Raw genomic sequence first — 21,474 nt, forward strand, 5'->3', positions numbered from 1 at the left:
GGTGGGTGAGGGTCTGCGGGGCCTCCCTGGCCGACGTGCACATCTGCGGCTTGGAAGGGCAAATCCGGGCACAGGCCCCGTGTGCCCACTTCACACTGCAGTCAGGGATGGCGAGGAGGCTCCCAGCAAGGCTGGAGAGCACCGTCGCTCGCCTCCCCGGCCGCCCGCCCCTGCTGCTGCCTCCAGCCCGGCAGCCCGGCAGCCACTGCATCTGAAGGGTCATTTCGGAGAGCGCCTTATCACGAATGCTGGTGCAAACACTTGTAGTGAAGCGGGTTCCCACTTCCTAACGCAGCTCTGGGCCTGGCTCCACAGCAGTCTTAACTGTTTGCTGTCTGGGGACTTCCCCTACCTGGTGTCCACACACCACAGGGACAGCACTGGTGACCACCAGGCCCCGTTCTGTAAACACAACCCGGGAGGGGGAGTCCCACCCTAAAAGCCCGGGGACGCCAGCGTCTGCCCCGGGACAGCAGCTGGGGTTTCTGTCCTGCTGCGGGTGTGGTTTGCAGCTGCCATTGGAGGGGCACAGGCGCACGCCTTCCTTGAGTCTGGTCTGGGGCCAGCACCCAGGGCAGTCGGAACCCTGCCTGGCGGAGGGACAAGGAGCTGGCCTCTTGGGGGTGCCTGGCCTCTGGGGTGTGCAGTCCAAACGGCAGACAGGTGGCCCAGGCTGAAGGGCCACACTGGGGTTACGCTCCCAGCCGGGAGGCCCAGCTCTCCAGGGAGGGGCTTGGTGAAGATACAGGAGAGACTGCACGGGAAGCGCTGGGCATCGCAGCTGGCTGTCACACAAAGGGATCCCTGTAGGGAGTACGTGGAACACCGGGCAGGAAGTGCCCGCACGGACAGGAAGACACCCCCCCCCCAGAACTGTGGCCCTGGGGACACACTGACCATGCGCCCTGTGCGCACACAGTGACGAGGGTGCCCTCCTCGAGCTGCGGCTGGGCAGACAGAGGCTGCTCCCGGGCAGAGCTGTGCAGCCTGGGCCGGCTGTCAGCAGAGGGCCTGGTCTCACAGGGCACTGAAGTAACACGGCGGCTTGGCACGAGCAGCGTGGTGGGGCCGGGGCGGGGAGAGCGGGATGCCCCAGCTCGGCCCCCACGGCTCCTCTGTAGGCCTGGGGCCGGGCGGGGCAGACCCTCCCCTCCGGCCAGGCGCTGGGCCTGGGCTCTGCTGGGAGAGTGGCCGGGAGAGGTGGGAGCTGTGACCACAGCGCCCCCTGAGGCTGTTCTGGGCGAGGGCGGGACAGGCTGGAGGGCATGACGGGGGGACCCACACAAGCCCTTCAGGCGTCTCCCTCACCTCCTGGGCCCCTGGACTTCTCCTGGGGACTTATCTCGGAGAGACTTCCAGGAAACAGGAGCTTTGGGCAGACTGGGGAGGAGGGAGGTCCCATGTGGACACCCACACCCCCCCACAGCACCCAGCCTGCCCTGCCAGCCAGTCCTGAGCACCCCGTCCTCCCCGCCTGACGGCTTGCGCACAACCAGAGACTCCTACGGGCAACAACCAGGAAGATGACAGAGCTGCAGTCCCAGGGGAGCGCATTTGGCCCAGGTTGCTGGGGATGCCCGAATTCCACGCCAGAGCGCCTGGGGCCGAGCCCTGGCTCTGCTCCCAATTCCAGCTTCCTGCTCACGTGCACCCAGGGACAGCAGGTGCTGGCTCAGGTAGTTGGCATCCTGCCACTCACGGGGGAGACCCGGATTGAACTGCAGGCCCCTGGCTTTGGCCAGGTCCAGTTCCAGCTGTTACTAGCATTTGGGGAATGAACCAGTGGATGGGAGATGCGGGCCCCTTTCCCCGTTTCCCTCCCTCCCCGCTCCCTCCCTCCTCCCTACTTCTCTCTTCCTCCTTCTCTCTCCCCTTCTGCTTGTCAAATAAAATAAAAATAAGGTGCTAGAAAGTTTGGAACCGGGGGCCAGCACCGTGTGTAGAGGTTGAGCCTCCATCTGCAGTGCCAGCATCCCGTATGGGCACTGGTTCAAGTTCTGACAGCTCCACTTCCAATCCAGTGCCCTGATAATGCACCTGGGAAAAGCATCGGAAGATAGCCCAAGTGCTTGGGGCTTTGTACTCATGTGGGAGACCGAGCTGTAGTTTCAGGCTCCTGGCTTTGACCTGGCCCAGCCCTGGCCAATGCAGCCATTCGGTGAGTGAACCAGAGATGGGAAATTAATCAATCTCTCTCTGCTTTTCAAATCAATCAATCAATCGATCGATCAATCTTTAAAACAACAAACACAAATATAGTTTTTTCTTTTTTTGGTTTTTTTTTTTTTTTGACAGGCAGAGTGGACAGTCAGAGAGAGAGAGAGAGAGAGAGAGAGAAAGGTTTTCCTTTTGCCATTGGTTAACTCCTTAATGGCCGCCACAGCCGGTGCACCGCGCTAATCCAAAGCCAAGAGCCAGGAGCTTCTCCTGGTCTCCCATGGGGTGCAGGGCCCAAGCACTTGGGCCATCCTCCACTGCACTCCCTGGCCACAGCAAAGAGCTGGCCTGGAAGGGGGGCAACCGGGACAGAATCTGGCGCCCCGACCAGGACTAGAACCCGGTGTGCCGGCGCCGCAGGTAGAGGATTAGCCTATTGAGCCGCGGCGCCGGCCAGAAATGTAGTTTTTAAGGCACTAAGGTACTGGTATAAGATCAGGGTGATAAACGAAAGTAAAAAGTTCAGAAATAGATCTAAAGTCGAGTCCTCACATAGGGTGAAAGTGGCCTCTGGACGAGGAAGGAAGGACTGCCCAGTCGCTGTGGAACCATTAGAACAAAGTGAGATCACACAGTCACTTAAAACCAGATTCAGATGTTTATAAAAGTGAACACTTCACCAGCAAGTCACCACACAGAGATGTGTTTTTGATCTTTGAGTAGGGAAGACCTTTCTGACCATGGGGCCAGGAGCCATGAAAACAGATTACAGATTCAAATATGCTGGAATTAAAAAAAAAAATTGCTATGGCCACACAGATCAGCAAAGTCAAATGATGAACGACAAACCAGGAAGAAGCGCCTGCACCCTGAGCCGGGGCCCATTTCCCAACCCCACGAAGAGCTTCTGAAGAGGCATGAGTAGAATGCCAATCCCACAGCCAAAGAGGAGGAGGTCTGAGGGGCGGCGGGTAGAGAAGGAAACACAATTGGAAATGCCGAATTGGGGCATTAGCTGTGCAGTGGGTAATGGCATTCTTCATCAGGACAATGCACATTACAACCAGAGAGGTGCGGCTGGCACTGTGGCGCAGCCGGTACAGCCACTGTCTACGACACCGGCTGCTCCACTTCCAATCCAGCTCTCTGCTAAGGCCTGGGAAAGCAGTAGATGATGGCCCAAGTCCTCAGGCCTCTGAACCTGCGTGGGAGACCCGGAAGAAGCTCCTGGCTCCTGGCTTCCGATTGGTGCAGCTCCGGCTGTTGTAGCCAACTGGGGAGTGAACCAGCAGAAGGAAGACCTCTCTCTCTCTCTCTTTCTGCGCCTCTCTGTGTAACTCTTTCAAATAAATAAATACATCTTTTTAAAAATTTTTTAAAAAAACCAACCAAGCAACCAGAAGAGGAGCCCTGTTTCCGATCAGATGGGCACATGTCAGCGACGGCTCTGTGGGGCACATCTCTACTTTGCAAGGACAGTGAGGAGACTTGCAACAGGTGCTTTTTTTTTTTTTTTTTTTTTTTTTTTTTTTTTTTTTTTAAGATTCATTTATCTATTTGAAAGGCAGAGTTAGAGAAGGAGAGAGAGAGAGAGGTCCTCCATATACTGGTTCACTCCCCAGATGGCTGCAATGGCTGGGACTGAGCCAGGCTGAAGCCAGGAGCTTATCATCCGGGTCTGCCCTGTGGGTGCAGGAGCCCAAGCATTTGGGTCATCTTCTGCTGCTTTCCCAGATGCACGAGCAGAAAGCTGGATCAGAATTGGGGCAGCTGGGACTTGAACCCGTGCCCATATGGGATGCAGGCGCTGCAGGTGGCAGCTCTACCTGCTTCACCACAGGGCCGACCCTTCTGTCTTTTGAACAAGGTATTACACAGTCAACAATGAACTGCAACACATGAGAAAGGACAAGGATTAATTGGAATCTTAGGGACAAATGACGACACTGAACAGAGGACACAGGGAGGGGGTAGTGTCCCCCCCCCCCCCCCCCGTGGGTCAGCTCTGCCTGGGGATCCTTCCTCACACTGACATCTCCCATGAGTGACATCTCCACTGGCCTGTGGTGGAATGAGAAGGCCATATCAACATAGCCGCTGGCAAGCGAGCGTCAGTTACTCAGGAATGGCTTTGAAACCCACCTGGCAACGGAGCCTGCCTGGCAACAGGCTGTGACTGGATGGCTTTGGAAACTGCCTGGCAACAGGCTGTGATTGATTAGGGCATAAACTGCCCCTTGACCGGATTGGCTGCCTTGCGATCTAAGCTGCTGTACCAACTGAAATAAACGAGTCTGCGGGCTGCTGGCCTCTGGCCCTCTTTCACCCGACTCCCGGGGTCTGTGTGGTGACTCTGTGCCTCTTGTCCCTACCACGCTCCTCCTCTCAGAACGAATCCACAGCAACACTGGCCCCTGGGATCTGACTGCCGCATTGACCTGCCCCTTCTGGCTGACTCCCAGACTCTGTGCGCTCCGCGAGGACCAAGCAGCAGGACCTGTCCTGCTGGGAGCTAGGCCTGGCCGCAGCGTGCGCCCGCCCCTCCCACCGAGGTGCCAGTGGGTACAGTTCTAACTGTGCAGTCAGGGGAAGGAAATGCCTCATGGAGGGGACCATCGAAGCCCAGAGGCGACTCAGGAGTGAGTGTCGAGCAGCAGGGGTGTAGGAAGAGGCACAGCACTGCTGGCTGCTCCTCGTCCCCCCAAGACTCATGCCTCCTAAGCGCCGAACCGTGGGATTCACCCAGCTCTGGGGCCCCTGTGTGCCACAGCCCTTGACTCCAGCTCACCACTACCCCCTTCCCTTCCTGTACCACCACCCTCTCTGGTCAGGAAGTGCGCCCCTCCCTTCCGACTCACTGTGGCCCCGGGTCATGGGTTCTTGGCTGTTCATGGACATTTCGGCCCTTCGTGAATGGAGTGCTCACTGTGAGCCAGGCTCGGGAGCAACAGAGCCAGCCAGCACCCCCTCCATGGCCCTGGTGCTGCTGGGGGCAGCGGGCTCTGTCCTGGGCAGCTTTGTGTCCCCCCATGTCCCCTAGGACCTCCAGAGGAGCATGCACCAGAAGCCACCAGAAACCCACCTGCAGCCCTGTGTGTGCCGTGAGTGGTGCGCCCACAGGCTGGGGTCCAAGGCAATTGTGGCCTGCAAGGTGCACCCAGACGGGGGTGGGCTGGGGACGTGGTTCAGGGAATCAGATGGAAATGCACCACACAGGTGCTCAGAACCCCGCGAGAGAAGCCTGCACCCCTAGGGGAGCGGGACTAAGGAAGCGGTCCGAGAGAGGGAGAGGGAGGCCAGGGGCAAGGGGCTGAATGTGGAGAGGCTGGGAGGGCCCGAGAGGTGTCACACAGACAGGCTGAGTGTGTCTGTCCCTCACGGAGCGGCTCATCCAGGGAGCAATGGCAGCAGTGGAAGAGAATTTAAGGTGGGAATGACATGGTAGCATTAGCACCCTGCTCATTTAAAGGCAAAGTGACAGAGAAAGAGGAAGAGAGGGGGAAGAGATCTTCCATCTGCTGGGTCACTGCCCACATGGCCGCAACAGTCAGGGCTGGGCCAGGAACTCCACCCGGCTCTGCCATGAGGATGGTAAGGACTCGAGTATGTGGGCCACCACGTGCTCCTCCCCTCGGTGTGAATAGCAGGGAGCTGGGTTGAAAGTGGAGCAGCCCGGAGCTGAATCAGTGCTCTGATATGGGAGGAGGGTGTCCCAAGTGGCCACTTTACCTGCTGTGCCACAGTGCCGGCCCCAGCATCAGGGTTTTAAAAAGAGTTCACTGGAGCCAGCCTGGTGTGGTGGGTTAAGCCTTTGCTTCTGTTGCTGGCATGGGTATCAGGGCATGTTCAAGTCCCAGCTGCTCCACTTCCAATCCAGCTTCCAGAAAGCGTGCTTGGGAAGGCAGCAGATGACGGCTCAGGGACGATGGTGGCCCCTGCACCCATCTGGGAGACTGGCACGGAGTTCCTGGTTTCAGCCTGGCTCACACTTGGCGGTTTGGGGAGTGAACCAGTGGATGGAATCCCTGTGTCTGTCTGTCTGTCTGTCTCTCTCTCTCTCGCAATCTGGATCAGGGGCAGCAGAGGGCGGGGCTGTGTGCAGTGAGCTGTGCTGGGAATCACGTGGCTGCAGGGCTTCCAACCTGGACTTCCCACTTCCACACTGGGAGATTCTGGGCGAGGAACTTAACTTCTTCCTACATCACTTCTCCCATCTGCAAAATGGGATGATCACAGCACCTACATCGTAAGGATGCTGAGAAGGTTACGCGAGTGACGCAGGCCTGGCACACAGCCAGGGGAGGGCTGCCATTGTCCGGGCCCTGTCTCTGCCCCCACGGCCCCCTGCCCCTGCCCCCGTGTCCAGCTCCGTGCAGGCAGCCCTTACCTTGTGCAACCAGTGTAGGTTCATCTGCTGCCCCACAGCGATGTGACATAGTGCCAGGACCTGAGGGGGACCCAGAGGGTGATAGTCAGTCCCCCTCCAAAGCCTCCCCCATCTCTTCTCCCCACTGCTGCCCTGTACCCAGCACAGAGTGGAGCCAGCCTCCTCCTCCATGCAGGCTGCCCAACTGAACGCCTCAAATGTTTGGGGAGCTCCAGGTCCCAGGATTCTGAAAGACTTGAGCCCCGGCCCTCGGGGGCCCCAAACGGCATGGGGACCGGCCTGAGCGTCGGTGAGTGGAACGCTGTGGGGAGGGAGCCAAAGCCGAGGCTCCCAGGAAAGACCGTCCGCAGTGGCCCTGATGGCCAGGATGGCTCTGCTGGGTCACAGGAAGCGGTGGGCAACTGGCCAAAGCAAAAGGACCTCCCGACCCAGGTTTCCGAGTGCAGAAGCCCAAACAGCTCTCTTCAGACCAGCCCAGGCCAAGTCCCCTCCCACCTCAGGAGCGAGCCAGCCCTCCCTGAGACCGCCCCACGTACCAGGAGGCCTGCGACGTACGTGAAGGCGGCGGCTGTAGTTACGAGGATGGGCACGGACCAGTCGCTCCAGTAGCCCATGCGGTTGTAGAGGTACCTGTGGGGAGAAGAGGCAGGGCTCAGACCTCCCCAGGCCGCTGCCTGGCCCAGGAACCAGGATGGCCTCAGCCAGGCTCTGCCCAGGCATCAGTCATGCCTGCTCACGGCGACACCCAGGGACCAAGAAGCATAAATGAGAAAACTGCCTGGAACTCTGCTGCCCAGAGGATAGGTGACCAGGGCTGTAGGGAGCCCACTACTGGCCTGCTATACCCCCAGGCATACACCCCCCGCCCCTGCTGAGCACCTGGCGCTCTCACGTCCTCTGCCAAGGAGTCGCCCCTGGAGACTCTCCTGAGTCCCCCAGAAACTGGGTGGCAGCTGACGGGCTGCAGTCCCAGCCTCCCCAGCGTGCGGGCACCCCTCCTCTGTGGATCCTTCCAGCGAAGGCAGCACGTCTGAGCAGAGGGCAAGGCTCCGTGGACGACATGGTGCAGTGGGTCAGGCTCGGGTCCCTGTCCCAGATGTGTCTGCCTCTTGCTGTGTGACCTTAGGAAGACTACACGACTTAACCTCTCTGTGCCTGGTCTCCCCAGGCCGTCCTTAGTCCATGTGTCTGGCACTAACTGGTCCTGTGGCCGGGACTCAATTCCCCCTTGTTCATGATGAGGGCCGACCCCATGAGTTTCCAGTCCAGCAGAACTGTCAGGGGTCTGCCACGGAGCGCCAGCAGGGAGCGCCCCACTCACTCTCAATGGCGCCCATGCCTCGGACGCCTGCGAAGATGAATAATTGACGTGTGGCATTTGATAAAGGCCAGAGGCCAGCCCTGGGACTCAGCCGGGGCGCCGGCTCATCTTTCCAGGGCGGGGCGGGGGGGGGCCGCACATGTCCTTTGTCATACTCCTTGACCACAGGGCTCAGCCAGACACCCCCTGGCTCCAGGCATGGAGTCGCTGGGTCACCACCGAATCCCAGAACTGCGGCCACCAAGCCCAGAGGCCCAGGAGTCCCAGGTTCTCATGTCACAGCCGCCTCCGGCTGCAGAGGCAGTCTCCCGGGCAGCAGCCCTCATGCTGGGGGGCGCTCTGAGCCCCCTCGTGTCCACCATCTCATTTTGTCCTCAGGGAGACCCGACAAGGTCAGAGCTCCCGCATCTTACAGAGGAAGACAGACAGCCGCAGGGGCCTGCTGCTGGCCGCATTGACCGGTGCTTCCGAGCCAAAGCCCTGGGTGCGGGGTGAGGAGGGGGCTTCCCAGCCCCAGCTCTGCCTGCAGCTGGCTGTGTGACCTCGGGCCTCAGTTTCCGTACCTGTCACGGGGGCTTCCCTCTTCCTACTGTTCTACAGAAGGCAGGCGGCGGGAAGAAGCAGGTGTCTTTCCTGTGCCTCGGGACCCGCCTCAGGCAGTCCTGCCCCAGGCCCTGAGCAGCCCGCAGGGGACCCTGCCCCACAGCTGCCACACCTGCCAGCCCTGCCCAGGGCCCAGCTGGGGGAGCTGGGAGGCCTGGGTCTGGAGCTGCCTCCTCTGCTGACGCCTGGGTCTCTGGGACTCGGGGTGCTTGTGGACAGAAGGGGCGAGCCCCAGGCTGAGGCCGCCCCATCTCACGTGCTCCCCTCCAGGACTTGGCTCTGGGAAGGAGCGCCCTGCCTCTCCCACACTGGCCTCATCTCCTGTCAGTGTCACCTGTCAGTGTCGCCATGCACACACCAAGGGGCCACCTGGGCCACCAAAGGAAGCACCGAGGGGGTCCCTTCCCAGCCAGCCTTTAAGGCCAAGGCCCCACGTTGCCTCTTCCAGGAAGTCCTCTGAGCCCTCAGTGGGGACCCAGTCAGGGCACAGATCTCTATTCTGTTCTTCGTTTCCCTGCCAGCCTGTGATGCCCCTCCCTGCCTGCACCCGCAGTCTCACGCCAGCCTCCAAAGTCCTGGAGGGTAGGATGGAGGCAGAGGGCCACATGGTGAGCAGGTAGCGGAGTCCCGGGGAGACAGGCTCCAACCTGAAGCCCCAGGCCCTGGCCCCAGCCCCCCAGACACAGGGCCCCTCCCACACTCACCAGTTGAACTCGTCATAGTCGTTACGGACTTCCCACCAGAAGTAGAGCCAGGTGAGTGTGAGGCCGAAGGTGAAGGTGAGGAGCAGGAACCACAGGCGCTCCCACTGGAGGGGGAGGGAGAGAACGAGGAGAGGGTCAGGTGGGCCCGGGGCACCCCCTCCAGTCGCCTCCCAAAGCAGGTCCCCTCCTGTCTTCTTTGGCCAAACCTGCTGGGTGGGATTCCTGCCCCTCTGGCACTGGTGGGAAACCAAAGCTCACTGGGGAAGTGGCCTGGCCAGCATTAGAGACCCCAAAGTCACACAGAATAGGGAGCCGGGAGCTGGGCGCACTCTGCTGGAGCCCGAGGCCCCCCAGGCTCCCGGCGGCCCCTGAGGCAGAGTTCACTTCCACCCTAAGCTCTGTCCTGGCTCCTCAGCCCTCATTTGTTCCACCCTCCCGCCTGCCCGCATAGCAGGTGCCATTCTCCCCACCCCCACCGCCAATATAGATGCCAAGTTAGCAGAGGATTCAGGAGCAGCTGCCCAGTCCTAGGACCGGAAGAAGCGCCAGGTTCTGCTCCCACCAGGGGATACCTGACCTCAGGGCCAGGCCAGGTCACGCCCTCCATGTCCAGCTAGGGCGGGAGAGACGCTGTCCCCACTGCTGCTGCTCCCTGAGCGCTTCCGCCTGAGCCCTCCCGCGTGAGTCCCCTTATCTCAGAAGCACAGCGCCACATCCTGCATCCTGGGAAAGTGCTGAGGTCATCAGAACAGATCAACAGCCTTGGGGGGAGGCCCGTGTGTGCAGAGAATCAGGACCACTCTGTCCTGAGCGCCTGCCGGAAGGTCGGCCCCCACTCTGCCACAGAGCAGAGCTCCCACTGCCCAGCTGGGCTAAGGGCTAACCCGTCCCAGGTCAACCTCCTCATGGCTCCTCACTGCCTCGCCAAGCAGCAAGGCCCCCCCGCGCGGCTGTGGCCCCCTGTTCTCTCCAGCTCCATTCTCCCTCCCCCAGCTCCACCCACCTGCAAGGGCCACCGCCAATATTCCCGTTCATCTTTGTCAAATGTCACCTCCCCAGGGAAGCCTTTCTGGATTTCACCTGCCACCCTCGTGCCCTCCTCTGAGCCGTGCAGTAGCCGTGTCCCCATCATTAAACTCATACTCTGTGCACTGCGACCTAGTCACGCGACTGTGCCCCCCCAAACCAGAGTGAGTTCCTAAGGGAGGACACTGGGCTGGCCTCCCATCCACGGTGTGCAATGCCAGCTAGCAGGGGCGAGCGGGAAGAGGAAGAAGCCTCCCACCGCCCAGAACACCTCCATCCCACAGCACAGGGCTTAGAGGGGTGTCTGGAGCCAGACGGCCGGGAACTCCACACCCCAGCCTGCCACACACAAGCTGTACTGCCCAGGCGGGGTCCTCGCCTGGAACTGAACTCGGGAGTAGCGCCGACGGCGCCTGTGTTGCGGTGCAGGGGTAGGGCAGCCACTTGGGACGTCCGCATCTGATACTGGAGTGACTGGGATGGAGTCCTGCTTCCTCTTCCCATCCACCCCTGCTGGTGCACACCTTGTGAGGCAGCAGCCCAAGTACTTGGCTTCCTGCTACCCATGCGGGAGAGCAGCATGGAGTTCTAGACTTCTGGCTTCTGCCTGGCCCAGCCGGCTGTGGTGGGCATGTGGGGTGTAAACCAGCAGATGGAAGTGCTCTCTCTCCCACCCCATCCCTCTCTCTCTCCCCCTCTGACTCTGCCTTTCAAATAAACAAATACAACAAAACTTTAACAAAACACATCAGCACTTGCACCATGCGGTAGCTGTGAGGATTCAATGAGATAAAGCAGGTGGGCAGAACCACGCCTGGCCAGCAGCAGGTGCACCATCTGCCCCTCTCCAGCACAGGGGCAGTAGTCTGAGCGCCTCTCCTGCCCAGGAGGGACACCGGGCGGAGGCGACCTGTGCTTGGGGCAGTAGCTGTCACCACTCACAGTCCGGTGCAGAGCCAGGCTGCCTTACTTAGCCCCACTCCACACACACACACAGAAAGGCAAGGAAATGTGGTCCTCCCAGCAGCAGTGGATAGGGGCTGGGAGCTGGCTGCTTGGCCCGCCTGGACACTGACTGGCAGGGCCCCAAGTCCAGGGGCGGAGGAAGCCTGGTTAGGAGTGAGGTGGGCCGTGTGCCTTCCTGGGGAGCCAGCAGCCAGAGAACAGTCAGGCACATCTTGGGGTGCAGCTAGGCCAAGGCGGGCTCGTACTGCCACATCAGAGCCCACACCCTCGCCCCAACATCTCGCCCTCGCCAGCCAGCACCCCGGGTCCAGTCCTTCTAGAAGACCCTCTCTCTGCCCTGTGTTCTCCTTTGCTCCCTGCAGTACCTGCTTCCTGCAGGGCGCCGCTGGTGGGTCACAGGCCACCTTGGACACCTGGGTCTCCCACAGGGTGGGCCATGTGTCCAGTCTGACTGCCCTCTGGTCCCGTCATACCCTGGCCGGAGAATCTTTCTGGCCAGATGCCAGAGCACGCACGCCCTGCCCCATCCTCTGCCCCTGGAGCTGCCACACCCGCACTCTGCCAGCTGAATTTCCCGTCCTGCCCCAAGCAAGCTCTTTCTTTTCTTTTTTCTTTTCTTTTCTTTTTTTTTTTTTTTTTTTTTTTTTTTTTTTTGACAGGCAGAGTGGACAGTGAGAGAGAGAGACAGAGAGAAAGGTCTTCCTTTTGCCGTTGGTTCACCCTCCAATAGCCGCTGCGGCCAGCGCACTGCGCTGATCCGATGGCAGGAGCCAGGTGCTTCTCCTGGTCTCCCATGGGGTGCAGGGCCCAAGCACTTGGGCCATCCTCCACTGCACTCCCGGGCCACAGCAGAGAGCTGGCCTGGAAGAGGGGCAACCGGGACAGAATCCAGCGCCCTGACCGGGACTAGAACCCGGTGTGCCGGCGCCGCTAGGTGGAGGATTAGCCTATTGAGCCGTGGCGCCGGCCCCAAGCAAGCTCTTTCAAGCCACACCCCCACTGGCAAAGCAGCCCTTCGCCCTGCAGCCTCTGTGTTGGCGGACGCCTGCCCCTCAGTGCCCCCTCAGCCCTGGCACCCATCTCGGTCACCGCAGACCCCACAGTTCTGCAGCTGTCCCTCTCTCTGTGGCTCCCCTCTCCGCAGTCAGCGCTGAGGAGGACTTGATAAGGAAATGCAAGAGGAGGACCCCTCCTCCCTGCTGCGGATTAGCAGGCCCACCCAGGAGAGAGCTCCCTGAGGGCCAAGCACCCCCGCCCCACCCAGGAGCCCTGGGTCTCCCGTGCCTAGGCCAGTGGGGCTGGTGGCCATCTGCCCAGCTCCACAGGTCCCCAGGGGCCTGCGATTTGAGAGGGTAGGGAACCTGCTGTGACAGGTGTGATGCAGGACCAGGGCAGCACTGACAGGGACCAAGGGAGAATGAACACTGAACCCTGGAGCCAGGCCCTTGGGGGTGGGGCGTGAGCAGCCAGGTGTCGGCTGGGCCTAAACCACAGGGATCTCGGGGTCCAACTACCTGGCCCCGGGCATGGGTTGGGGCTGGGGGGCCCCAGGGATAGGGGCCCCAGGGATAAGAGCCCCGTGGGCTAGTAGTCTGATGGGGGTGGGAAGAGGCCCCAACTGCAGGGGCAGGAGCCTGTGGGGTCACTCGAAAACAATCAGAGGAAAAACCTGAATGGCAGGGGCTGGAAGCTGGGGGAAGGGGAGTTGGCAGAGGAAGTGGCCTGCGGAGCCGGCCAGGCCGATAAAGAGGCCCCAGATGGCGCCCAGGCCCAGTGCAGAGAGAGAGGCAGGTGCCCCCACCCCCACCCCGTCCGCTGTCCCCGCCAAGACCACGCCGAAAGGGATCAGGGATGAGACCCTCGGGCCTGCCCTCCTGTTTCTCTCACTTAGGGTCTTTGTCCCCATTATACAGAGGCTAGAGAAGGGCCACCCCGCACCCAGCAGGCCAAGCCCTGCCCCACATGAGGAATCCCCTCCCACAGTGGGTCCCGGGTTGCAGCTGGGTGCAGAGCTGGGGGAGGTGCCTGGCTGCCTGGGCGAGTGCAGGTGAGTCAGCAGGGTCCCAAGGAGCAGAGTGGGGACGGGATTGAGCCCCAGGGTCCTTCCCAGGGTCTGCCACCCCAGGGGTGGTGACACAGGCCCAGTCTGGGTCTCTCTTCTCTCTCCCTGGGGCTGGGGCCAGGCCCAGGCCAGGCCTCCCACTCCCTCAGGAAGCCTCCCTCCCTTGCAGGCCCCCACAGGTCCTTCCCACCGACCCCGGCGCCCATCAACACTGCAGGGAAGGCAAGGGCATGGGCCCTGCACACCTGGCTCTGCCCTTTGGTCCTCGGAGCCTTGGTTTGCACACCTGTGAAATGGGCATAATAACCCCTGATAATGACTCCATAATACATGAGCAGATAAACATCAGGTAGCATGCAGTAGGGCTAGCATAAGGCACGGTTTGCTGAGCCGTGGACTCTGCCAAGGTGGGGATGGCTGGGGCATCTCTGCCTCCCCTGGGCCAGCATCGCGCTGGGACCTGGGGTGGTTCTTAGATACAGAGCGAGGAACAGAAGGAAAAACTGGGAGACGGCGGGAGGCCTTGTGACCTGTGGCTGGGGCCATCGTCCAAGCCCCACATCTGTCCTGAGGCTCCCCCTCGGGGGTGCCTGTGAACCAGAGGAAGGAGCTCCCAGGATACCCAGGCCTCCTTCCTGTCAGAACCCTGGCAGCCGCTGGGGGCCAGACTGAGGCTGGGTGAGGCTGGGGTCAGGCAGTCCCTGGGCTCGCCCAGACCCCAGCAGGAGTGTGCAGGAGGCTGCCTGGACAAGGGCCAGACAGGAAGAGAGCGGCCAGGGAGAGGCATGGGCCCGAGGCCCCAGCCCTGCTCCCAGGGCACAGAGGCCTAGCTCTGGGGGCTGCGTGCATTCAGCCCCACAGCCCTACCCCTCCCCACCTCTGGGAAGATGAGACCCTGCCTGCAGACCCCTCAGGGTATGTCAGGCCCCTCCTCACCCTCTGCATGCATGTGGGAGGGGGCATATGAGTGAGTAGTGGGCTCGGACGGTCACGGAGCAGGCTGCAGGGGCGGGGACGGCCCTGCTGCCGCCATCTGCCCTGCACTGCAGGCCCAGGCCAGAAAGCACACAGCTTCCCCTGCCACCACTGGGGACCCTGTGGGGTTGGGAGCAGCCCCCAGGACCCCCAACAGGACTGGAGCCTGAACCTCACGGCCAGGACTCCCAGGTGGGAGCTGCCAGCCCACTCTGGAAGCCTCAGCGACATCCAGGCCCACTCCCGTCCCCCTGCCCCCCAGCCTGGCGCAGGGACCCCAACGGTGGGCACTGCCTGCTGTCTTTGGGACCAGCAGCCGGCGGGGAGCCTGGATCTGGCAGTGGAGCAGCACCGCCTATGAATCCCAGATGGCCACTGCTGAGTGACAGTGACCTTGGGGAAGACATTGAAGCTCTGGGAGCCCCAGCTTCCTGCTCGTGACACAGGCCCGCAGACCAGGGCCCTCACATGCCAAGTGCCTGGCTGTGGCCGGGCAGGAGGAATCACTTCCCTTCCGCAGCCCCTCCCCGGGGCTGGAGCAGAGGTCGGCTTCCCCCACCGCCGCCCGGCCCGGCAGCCGGCTCACACAGACCGCACAGAGCAAGTCCCACGAAAGTGCATGAAAAACCGCAGGGTCAGGTGACCAGGGGCTGCTAGGAGAGGCTGAAAAGCTGGGTTTTAATCCCGGCCCTTGTGGCCACAGGCTGCTCGGCAGCGGGCTAGGCACCCAGCCCCTCACACCTCTGCTTCCTCCTCTGTTCACGGGGGTGACATCAGCCCGGCTCACGGGAGGCCTGCCAGGCCCTGGTGCGATCACAGATGCACACTACGTCGCCAAACCCACCTCGCTTCTGTAATTATCGCTCGGCGTCTGACAGCCCTTTAATTACGCGACGACAGCAAGCGAGACTCCCCCGCCCCCGGCTTCGCACCAAACTGTGCTTCTGCTGCAGAGGACTGCCAGCCGGATCGCCCGGCCCCTGCCCGTGGTGAGCGCCGCCGTCAGCCCCACGCTCAGGTCAGGCCTGGCCCTGAGGCCGGCCCAGCGGGAAAGCGGCTCAGGAATCCAGCCACCCGTGACCCCTCGCAGGCCCTCCAAGCAGGCTCTTCAGGACACTAGGGGGCGGGGTTCTCCATTTCCTGGCCTCATCGTGTCCATCCCCTACCCCAGTGCTGCAAAGCAGGTGGCATCGAGGAAACTGAGGCAGAGTGGCACGGTGACTGGCAGAATTCACACCTAAATCTGGGGCCTCCAGCGTCCCCTGCTGTCTGAAGGTGACGAAAACGAAAAACACGCTGTGTGATTATCCTCGCCTGACCGCGGAGGAACCAGGCTCAGAGGGGCGGGGCCTCATCTAGGGTCACACCGCCAGTCACGGCGGCCCACCTCCTCCCCTAAGGTGCAAGGGAGAACTGCACTCAGAGTAGCAGGGCCTGAAGGTACACAGGACCAGGACGGGAGGGTGTAACAGACATCTGGACCTCAAGTGCTAAAAAGCATCCCCCTAATCCTGCGACACTACACCCCCAACCAACCCCAGGGCCGCCCCCCATGACCTCACTGCCGCCCTCTCCTGGTCACTCCACACCCATGCCCAGAGCCCTTCTCTGGGCCTGGGGTCCCTTGAACAGGTGACTTCAGACCTGGGAGTGAGTGTGGGGGTGGTGCAGGCAGGGGCTGCCTAGGCGCTCGGAGTCCAGATCCTCGATACTGCCAGTTACGGGGAGGGGGTGGCAGCCTGGAAGGCTTCCTGGAGGAGAAGACACTTGCAGCAAAGTGGAGGGAAAGGGCTCGCTGGGAACTGCCGACCAGGTGGCAGGGGTGGGGGAGGCCGGGGGACGAAGGTGCAGAGCCACAGAGCGAGGCGAGTTTCATTTTGGGGAATTGACTTCTCTTCCTGTGAGCTTATAAAAGCTTTCTCTGCACACCCTTCACGCGTTCTAATTTCAGGTAGTCATAGCCACACCTCTCCTCCACAGGCCACGTTTGAGGAAGGAGGACCAAGAGCAGGGACATGAGCCACATTCTGCACTGGGGACTTCTTAGCTTCGTCGGTTGCCCTGAAACCTGAGGTCCCCTCTCCCTCCGTAGCTGTCCGTGGGTGGCCGTGCGAGGACACAGCTTTGAAAACCTTGTCCCCAAAGCACGAAGACTCAACTTCCTTTGCTTTTACATCTTCCCGAGCCGTTTAAATTTTCTCGACAAACGTGTGCTTTCTAAATGGGAAAAAAAATTAAAAATAGGAAACGATGCATTTGATCCGTCTGGAATTTATTTTGGTGTGAAGTAAGAGGCAGGCATCTAATTTTACCCTCACCACATGGAAGCGTCAGCTGTCCCTAGGCCGGCTGTGATACTTGCACTAGCCCGGGGCCAGCTCAGCACACGGTTAGGTTCCCGCATGCACGTGCACTTGTTTTCAGCTCTCCTGGCTGTCCAGAGGCAGCCCTTCAGCTCGGTGCTGCTCCAGGGCCTGCCCTCTGGGCCTGAGGGCCAGGGCCCGAGGGGATGCAGAGGTTGGCGGGGAGAGAGGCAGGGGTGCCCCGCCTGCAGGCCACACCTCAGGCCCGCACCCTGACAAGTTCCAAATCGGGGGAAGGTCTAGGAGAGGGCAGTGGAGAGGGAAGGGTGAGGGGAGCTCCAGCAGGGAGAGGTGGGCAGGCCCCGGCAGGATTACCCTGGCCCTGACCCAGGAGATTTGCGGGGGAGGGCAGCGTGGGGAGGCTTGCAGCAGGAGGCAGCCCTGGGGCCCCTAGCGGAGAGGGATTAGAACCCCCGCCCCCAGCCAGCTCCTGCCAGCCTGAGAGGCTGGAGTGATGTTGCAGGGCTGTAGGGGCAGTGAGGGTGGCTGCTGGGGTGCAGCCCCGGTGCCTCATTAGGCACAAGGAGGAAGTCAGGCATCCTGGAAGCTCCCTGTTGCTCCCCGCCCAACCCTGGGGTGCATCCACCCCCAGGGACACAGAGAAGGGCTGAAGGACCTGCAGATGGCCACGGCCAGGTGGGGCTGCACAGCCCCCTGGGGGATGCCCCATCCCCTCTCCCTGCATTTGTGGAGTATCCTCCAAGAGTACCAAGCCACTCTCCGGGCAGGGTGGTGTGGCCCCGACAGGTGCCCTCCACGCTGTCCTGAGAGGCACGAGGCAGGATGCAGGGGGCGCAGTGGCTTCATTGCCCGAGAAAAACCGCAGCCGGCCGGGGCTCTGCGGGGCTCTGCGGGCCTCTGCTCTCCTGCGGATTGGATGAGATCATCTCCTGCTTTCCTGTCCTCATGGCAACCCTACGAGAGGTGTTTTCATCTCCATGCTTGAAATGGGACAAACAGCTCAGAGCGCTCCTCTCCTGCAAGGCCCCCCAGAGGAGAACACCTGCAAGTCCCGAGCTCGGGGCAGGGGTCCCCTGCTGTGGCAGGAAGTACCCCCATCTGCAGCCATGGGGCAAGGGGAGCCTCAGGAGGGCCAGTCGCAGCTCCCTGTACCCCACAAGCAAGCAGCGGCTCAGAAGGCTCGGGCCTGGCCTGAGGCCACACCCCCAGGCACAGAGCCAGGCTGGGCAGGGTTGCCTTGCTGTGTCTGGCTGGAGCCAAACACACCCTGGAGCCCATTTCAGAAAGGCTGTTTCTCCCAGGAAGCACACCGTGATTCCCAGTGGGGTCCATTTGCCCTGCCCTATAAACCCAGACGGTTAACAGAGGTGGAGCACCGGCTGGAAACTCCCCGCCTGCCTCCTGCAGAGCCCATTCCCAGCTCCAGCAGCTGAGTCGGCACCTTCCCCGACAACCACAACCAGGGGCCCAGGCAGCAGCGCCAAGAACGCAGCAGGCACCAGTCCATACATTTGTGCCACCTTCTCCAGCCCCCCGAACATCCCAGAGCTCGGCAAGGGTCCTGCCCCCCAACTGTGGGCAGCAGGCAGGCACATTCTCCAGGTGGCTCCTCGCTCGCTCTCACACACATCACTCGGTCATCCCCCGCATCGTGCCGGCGGCAACCCTTGCCCACCTGAGGACCTCTAGGTCAGGCCGCTGAGGTCCTGCAGCCCGGGCCCTGCCCTCAGCACTTTTGAGTCCAGTGGGAGATGCAGAACATCGTGATCTGGGGCGGGGGGCTAACCCAGACCCAGGGTGGGCGGGAGGCCTGGGGAGAGGGCAAAGGAGCAAGAGCGGATGTTGGGGGCATTTGCAATGTCTTACCAGAGGCAGAGAGGAGAGAGTGAGTGTGTGTTCCAGGCAGAGGAATGGCAGGAGCAGAGGCAAGGAGCCGTGAAGGGCAAGGTTATTTGGGAAGGGCCAGCAGCTTGCGAGCTGGCATGGAGGGGATGGGTCTCCTGACAGCAGGTGTCTTCCTGCCCTGGTCCATCACAGCCCATGATAGTAGGGAGGCGACTGGAGTGGGGAAGATTTTCACCCCCACCCGCACCTGTGCCATTCCCAGCTCCTGTCACCCCTCCTGCAGCACGGCATGGCTTCCCATTTCCAAGGATGTCCCCTGTCCACCTGGCTGGAATCAGGGATGGTGGCCTCGTCCTCAGAGGCTCCCTCAGCCCCCACCACAGCCCCTGTGCTGACTACACAGTCTAGGCATCTGTGGACCCCTCGGTTCCCCGCCATCTACCCGCAGGGGTCCTTGTGCAGCCCAGGATGAAGTCCAGGCTCCTGGGCACAGCCTTGTGGGGCCGCGCCCTGCGCCCCCTGCCCCTCTGCACGCCTGGGCCACGCGGGGCTGAGCGACTTTCGGTTCCCAAGCATAGGGCGCACTGTGCAGAGTTCCCCTTGCCTGAAACATTTCCCTACTGTGGTGAGACGGGGTTCACCCTCCCAGAGCCAGCTCAGACACGCTTGCCCTGCCGCTGGCGTCCCTGGGCCCTGGGTGGTCTGGCTGCGTCAGTTCCCATCTGCCCCCCGATCCTGGGAGCCCTTCGAGGCAGGGGAGAGCAGGTGTGAGGCCCGTGGCCCTGGCAAGGACTCAGAGCCGGCACTGGCTTGCTGAACGAAGCAATAATCCATGCTTCTGGGTCAAGACTGGTGTGCGGGGGACAGGGGAGAGGGCACAGGTCTGGGGCGGGGCAGGGCAGTGCGGGCCTGAGGAACGCACTGATGTCTTATTCTGTCAGGTGCAGGGCAGCCATTAAGATGATAACAGCCTTCCCAAGGCTGACTGCTGCAGAAATGCAGGGCAGCTGACTACCGCAGTCTGCCTCCCTGGGAATCTGGCTGGGAAGTTCCTCTGGAAGTCTGACTTACATCCCTCTGGCTTCAGGGTGCTGGCTTTGACATGGTCTTCAGTGGGGACAGCTCCTGTCCTACCAAGGCCCTTGTGGGCAGCATCAGAGTCATGAGTCACAGTCAACAACCAATGAATCAGCCCCAGTTATAAAAAGCTCTTCTCTGCCTGCCTCCTGCCGCAGGTTCCTCCCCTCCCATAGGCCGGGGCAGCAGAAGAGGTCCAGTCCCTGTCGGGGACCCAGCTTCCTGTGTCCTGGGGGAGGGGGCGGTGTGAGCAGAGGCCTGGAGGATTGGGGGGTGGGGAGCCTGTGGCTGGTAAGCAGGCAGGAGGCGGCCAGCTGGATGGAGAGGAAGACGGGCTCCTTCCCGTGCGCCCCGGGCCCCTCAGCTCCACAGGGCGGTCCTAACCAGGCCGATGCTGAGGTTCCCAGCCCAGCACGCGGGGACACTCCCTGGTGCTCCTGCTCCAGTGCCCTTCCTCCTCCACAGGTAGCTGCCTAAGCACTCCTCCCTGTCCAGGGCACACCCCACCCCCCTTTCAACACACACATTCAGAGTGCACCTGCTTTCCCCTCCACCTCCTTCCTCCTGAGGCTTGTGCTGCAAATCTGACTCCCTGATTGATGGCCCCCAGCCTTGATTTCTCCTTCCATAAAATGGGCACACAATCCATCCTGGCCCATAGGGGTGTTTGAGCAATGAATGGGATGATGCATGTCAGCCATTGGCTCCTGGGTACCCCAGGTACTCAATGAATGCAGACTTTCCCCTTCACGTCCCAGCCCGAGGACAAGAAGGCAGCGTCTCTGTGACTCAGCCACCCGCCAGGTGCCCCGTGTCACAGATAAGGCCCAGAGAGGCCGGTGTCTGAGTCGGGAGAGGCAGGAGGGGAAAGGTGGTGGTGAGGAGAAGCCATATCCCCTCGCCTTGGCCGCTCCTCCGCCCCAAGCCCAGGCAGTGCTCCCCTCAGGCCAGGCCTCTCGGTCAGCAAAAACATCATGCAGCCCTACTGGGCACCGGCCCTGTCTGAGACACCAGCCCAGCTGTGGTGGCAGGTGGGGGCTAGGAGAGGACCTAAGAGAGAAAGGGTGAGGGCAGAACCCGGGAAGTGGGAGGAACGTGTCCTCGGCTGTGAGTCACCGGGCACCTGAGCCAGGCTCGGCGCCGCTGCACAGCCCTCTCCCCACCAGCCAGCCTGCTTCCTGGCCTCTTGCTGCCCCTTCAGCCCAGGGCCCTTCCCTGGCGCTGCAGATCCGGGCATTTGAAGGTCTGGCACAGCCCTGGTTCCCAGCTCCCCACAGTTCCCGCTTCCTCCATCCCGGGCCCTGAGCTGCCACAGCCGACTATCACTTCCTGGCCCCTGGCCCACAGTAGACTGGCCGGGACCCACCGAGGAGCACGAGATGTCCTGGGGGACATGCCTTCCTCCAGGGTCTGCCTGATGGCAAAGGGGCTTCCTGCTTGGGCCCTACACCCACCAGGGCCACATCTGGGCTCTGCCCCTGCCCCTCGCCCACGACCATCCCTGCCTTCTGTCTCCCCACTGGGAGCTGGTGGGCTTGTCCTGATGCCCAGTCCTGCTGGCGCCTCCCATCTTCCCCCTCCCCTCGCCCTCAGGTCTGAGGCCCCTGTTCCTTGACAAGGGCGCGCTGTCCCCTGCGGCTGACAGGTGGAGGAGCTGCTAGGTGGCCAGGCACCAGGGGAAGAGGCACCAGGCGAACGCTGGCTCACCTGACTCCAGCCCCAGGCCTGCCTGCTGTGGGAGATCCCGCGCCCACGTCAAAGGAGAAGGTGCAGTCCCCAGAGGGCTTCTGGGAGCTGCTCTCTGCGGCCTTGGGCAGGCCCTGCCTCTCCCTGCTCCAGGTCTGGCCATGTTGCCTCCTCTGAGCTGGGCACAAGGATGAGCCTGGTGCCCCCCTCCCCATCCCTGACTCTGCTCCCCTGGGCCAGCACAGCCAGAGCCGGGCAGGCGGGCGGAAGCTTCCTCCACCTCCCCATGCCCTGCACCCAGCTCGGCCTCCGGGTGCTGGCTGAATGGGGAGGCCAGGGAG

At 61.9% G+C, this 21,474-nt stretch overlaps 1 protein-coding gene across 5 annotated transcripts in view; it reads right to left on the reverse strand.

The window, feature by feature from the left end:
- The window catches only part of GDPD5 (glycerophosphodiester phosphodiesterase domain containing 5), a 74,923-nt gene that overhangs the window by 13,805 nt on the left and 39,644 nt on the right, over positions 1-21,474 (reverse strand). For all 5 annotated transcript variants that reach the window (XM_051850908.2, XM_051850915.2, XM_051850925.2 and 2 more), the window contains 3 exons: positions 9,173-9,276; positions 7,081-7,174; positions 6,545-6,604 (listed from right to left, as the gene is read on the reverse strand). In XM_051850908.2, the coding sequence (XP_051706868.1) occupies positions 6,545-6,604; positions 7,081-7,174; positions 9,173-9,276 (258 nt within the window). The remainder of the gene's footprint in view (positions 1-6,544; positions 6,605-7,080; positions 7,175-9,172; positions 9,277-21,474) is intronic.

This window comes from Oryctolagus cuniculus, chromosome 1 (genome assembly GCF_964237555.1).
Source record: "Oryctolagus cuniculus chromosome 1, mOryCun1.1, whole genome shotgun sequence".
In the NCBI taxonomy this organism is placed as follows: Eukaryota; Metazoa; Chordata; class Mammalia; order Lagomorpha; family Leporidae; genus Oryctolagus; species Oryctolagus cuniculus.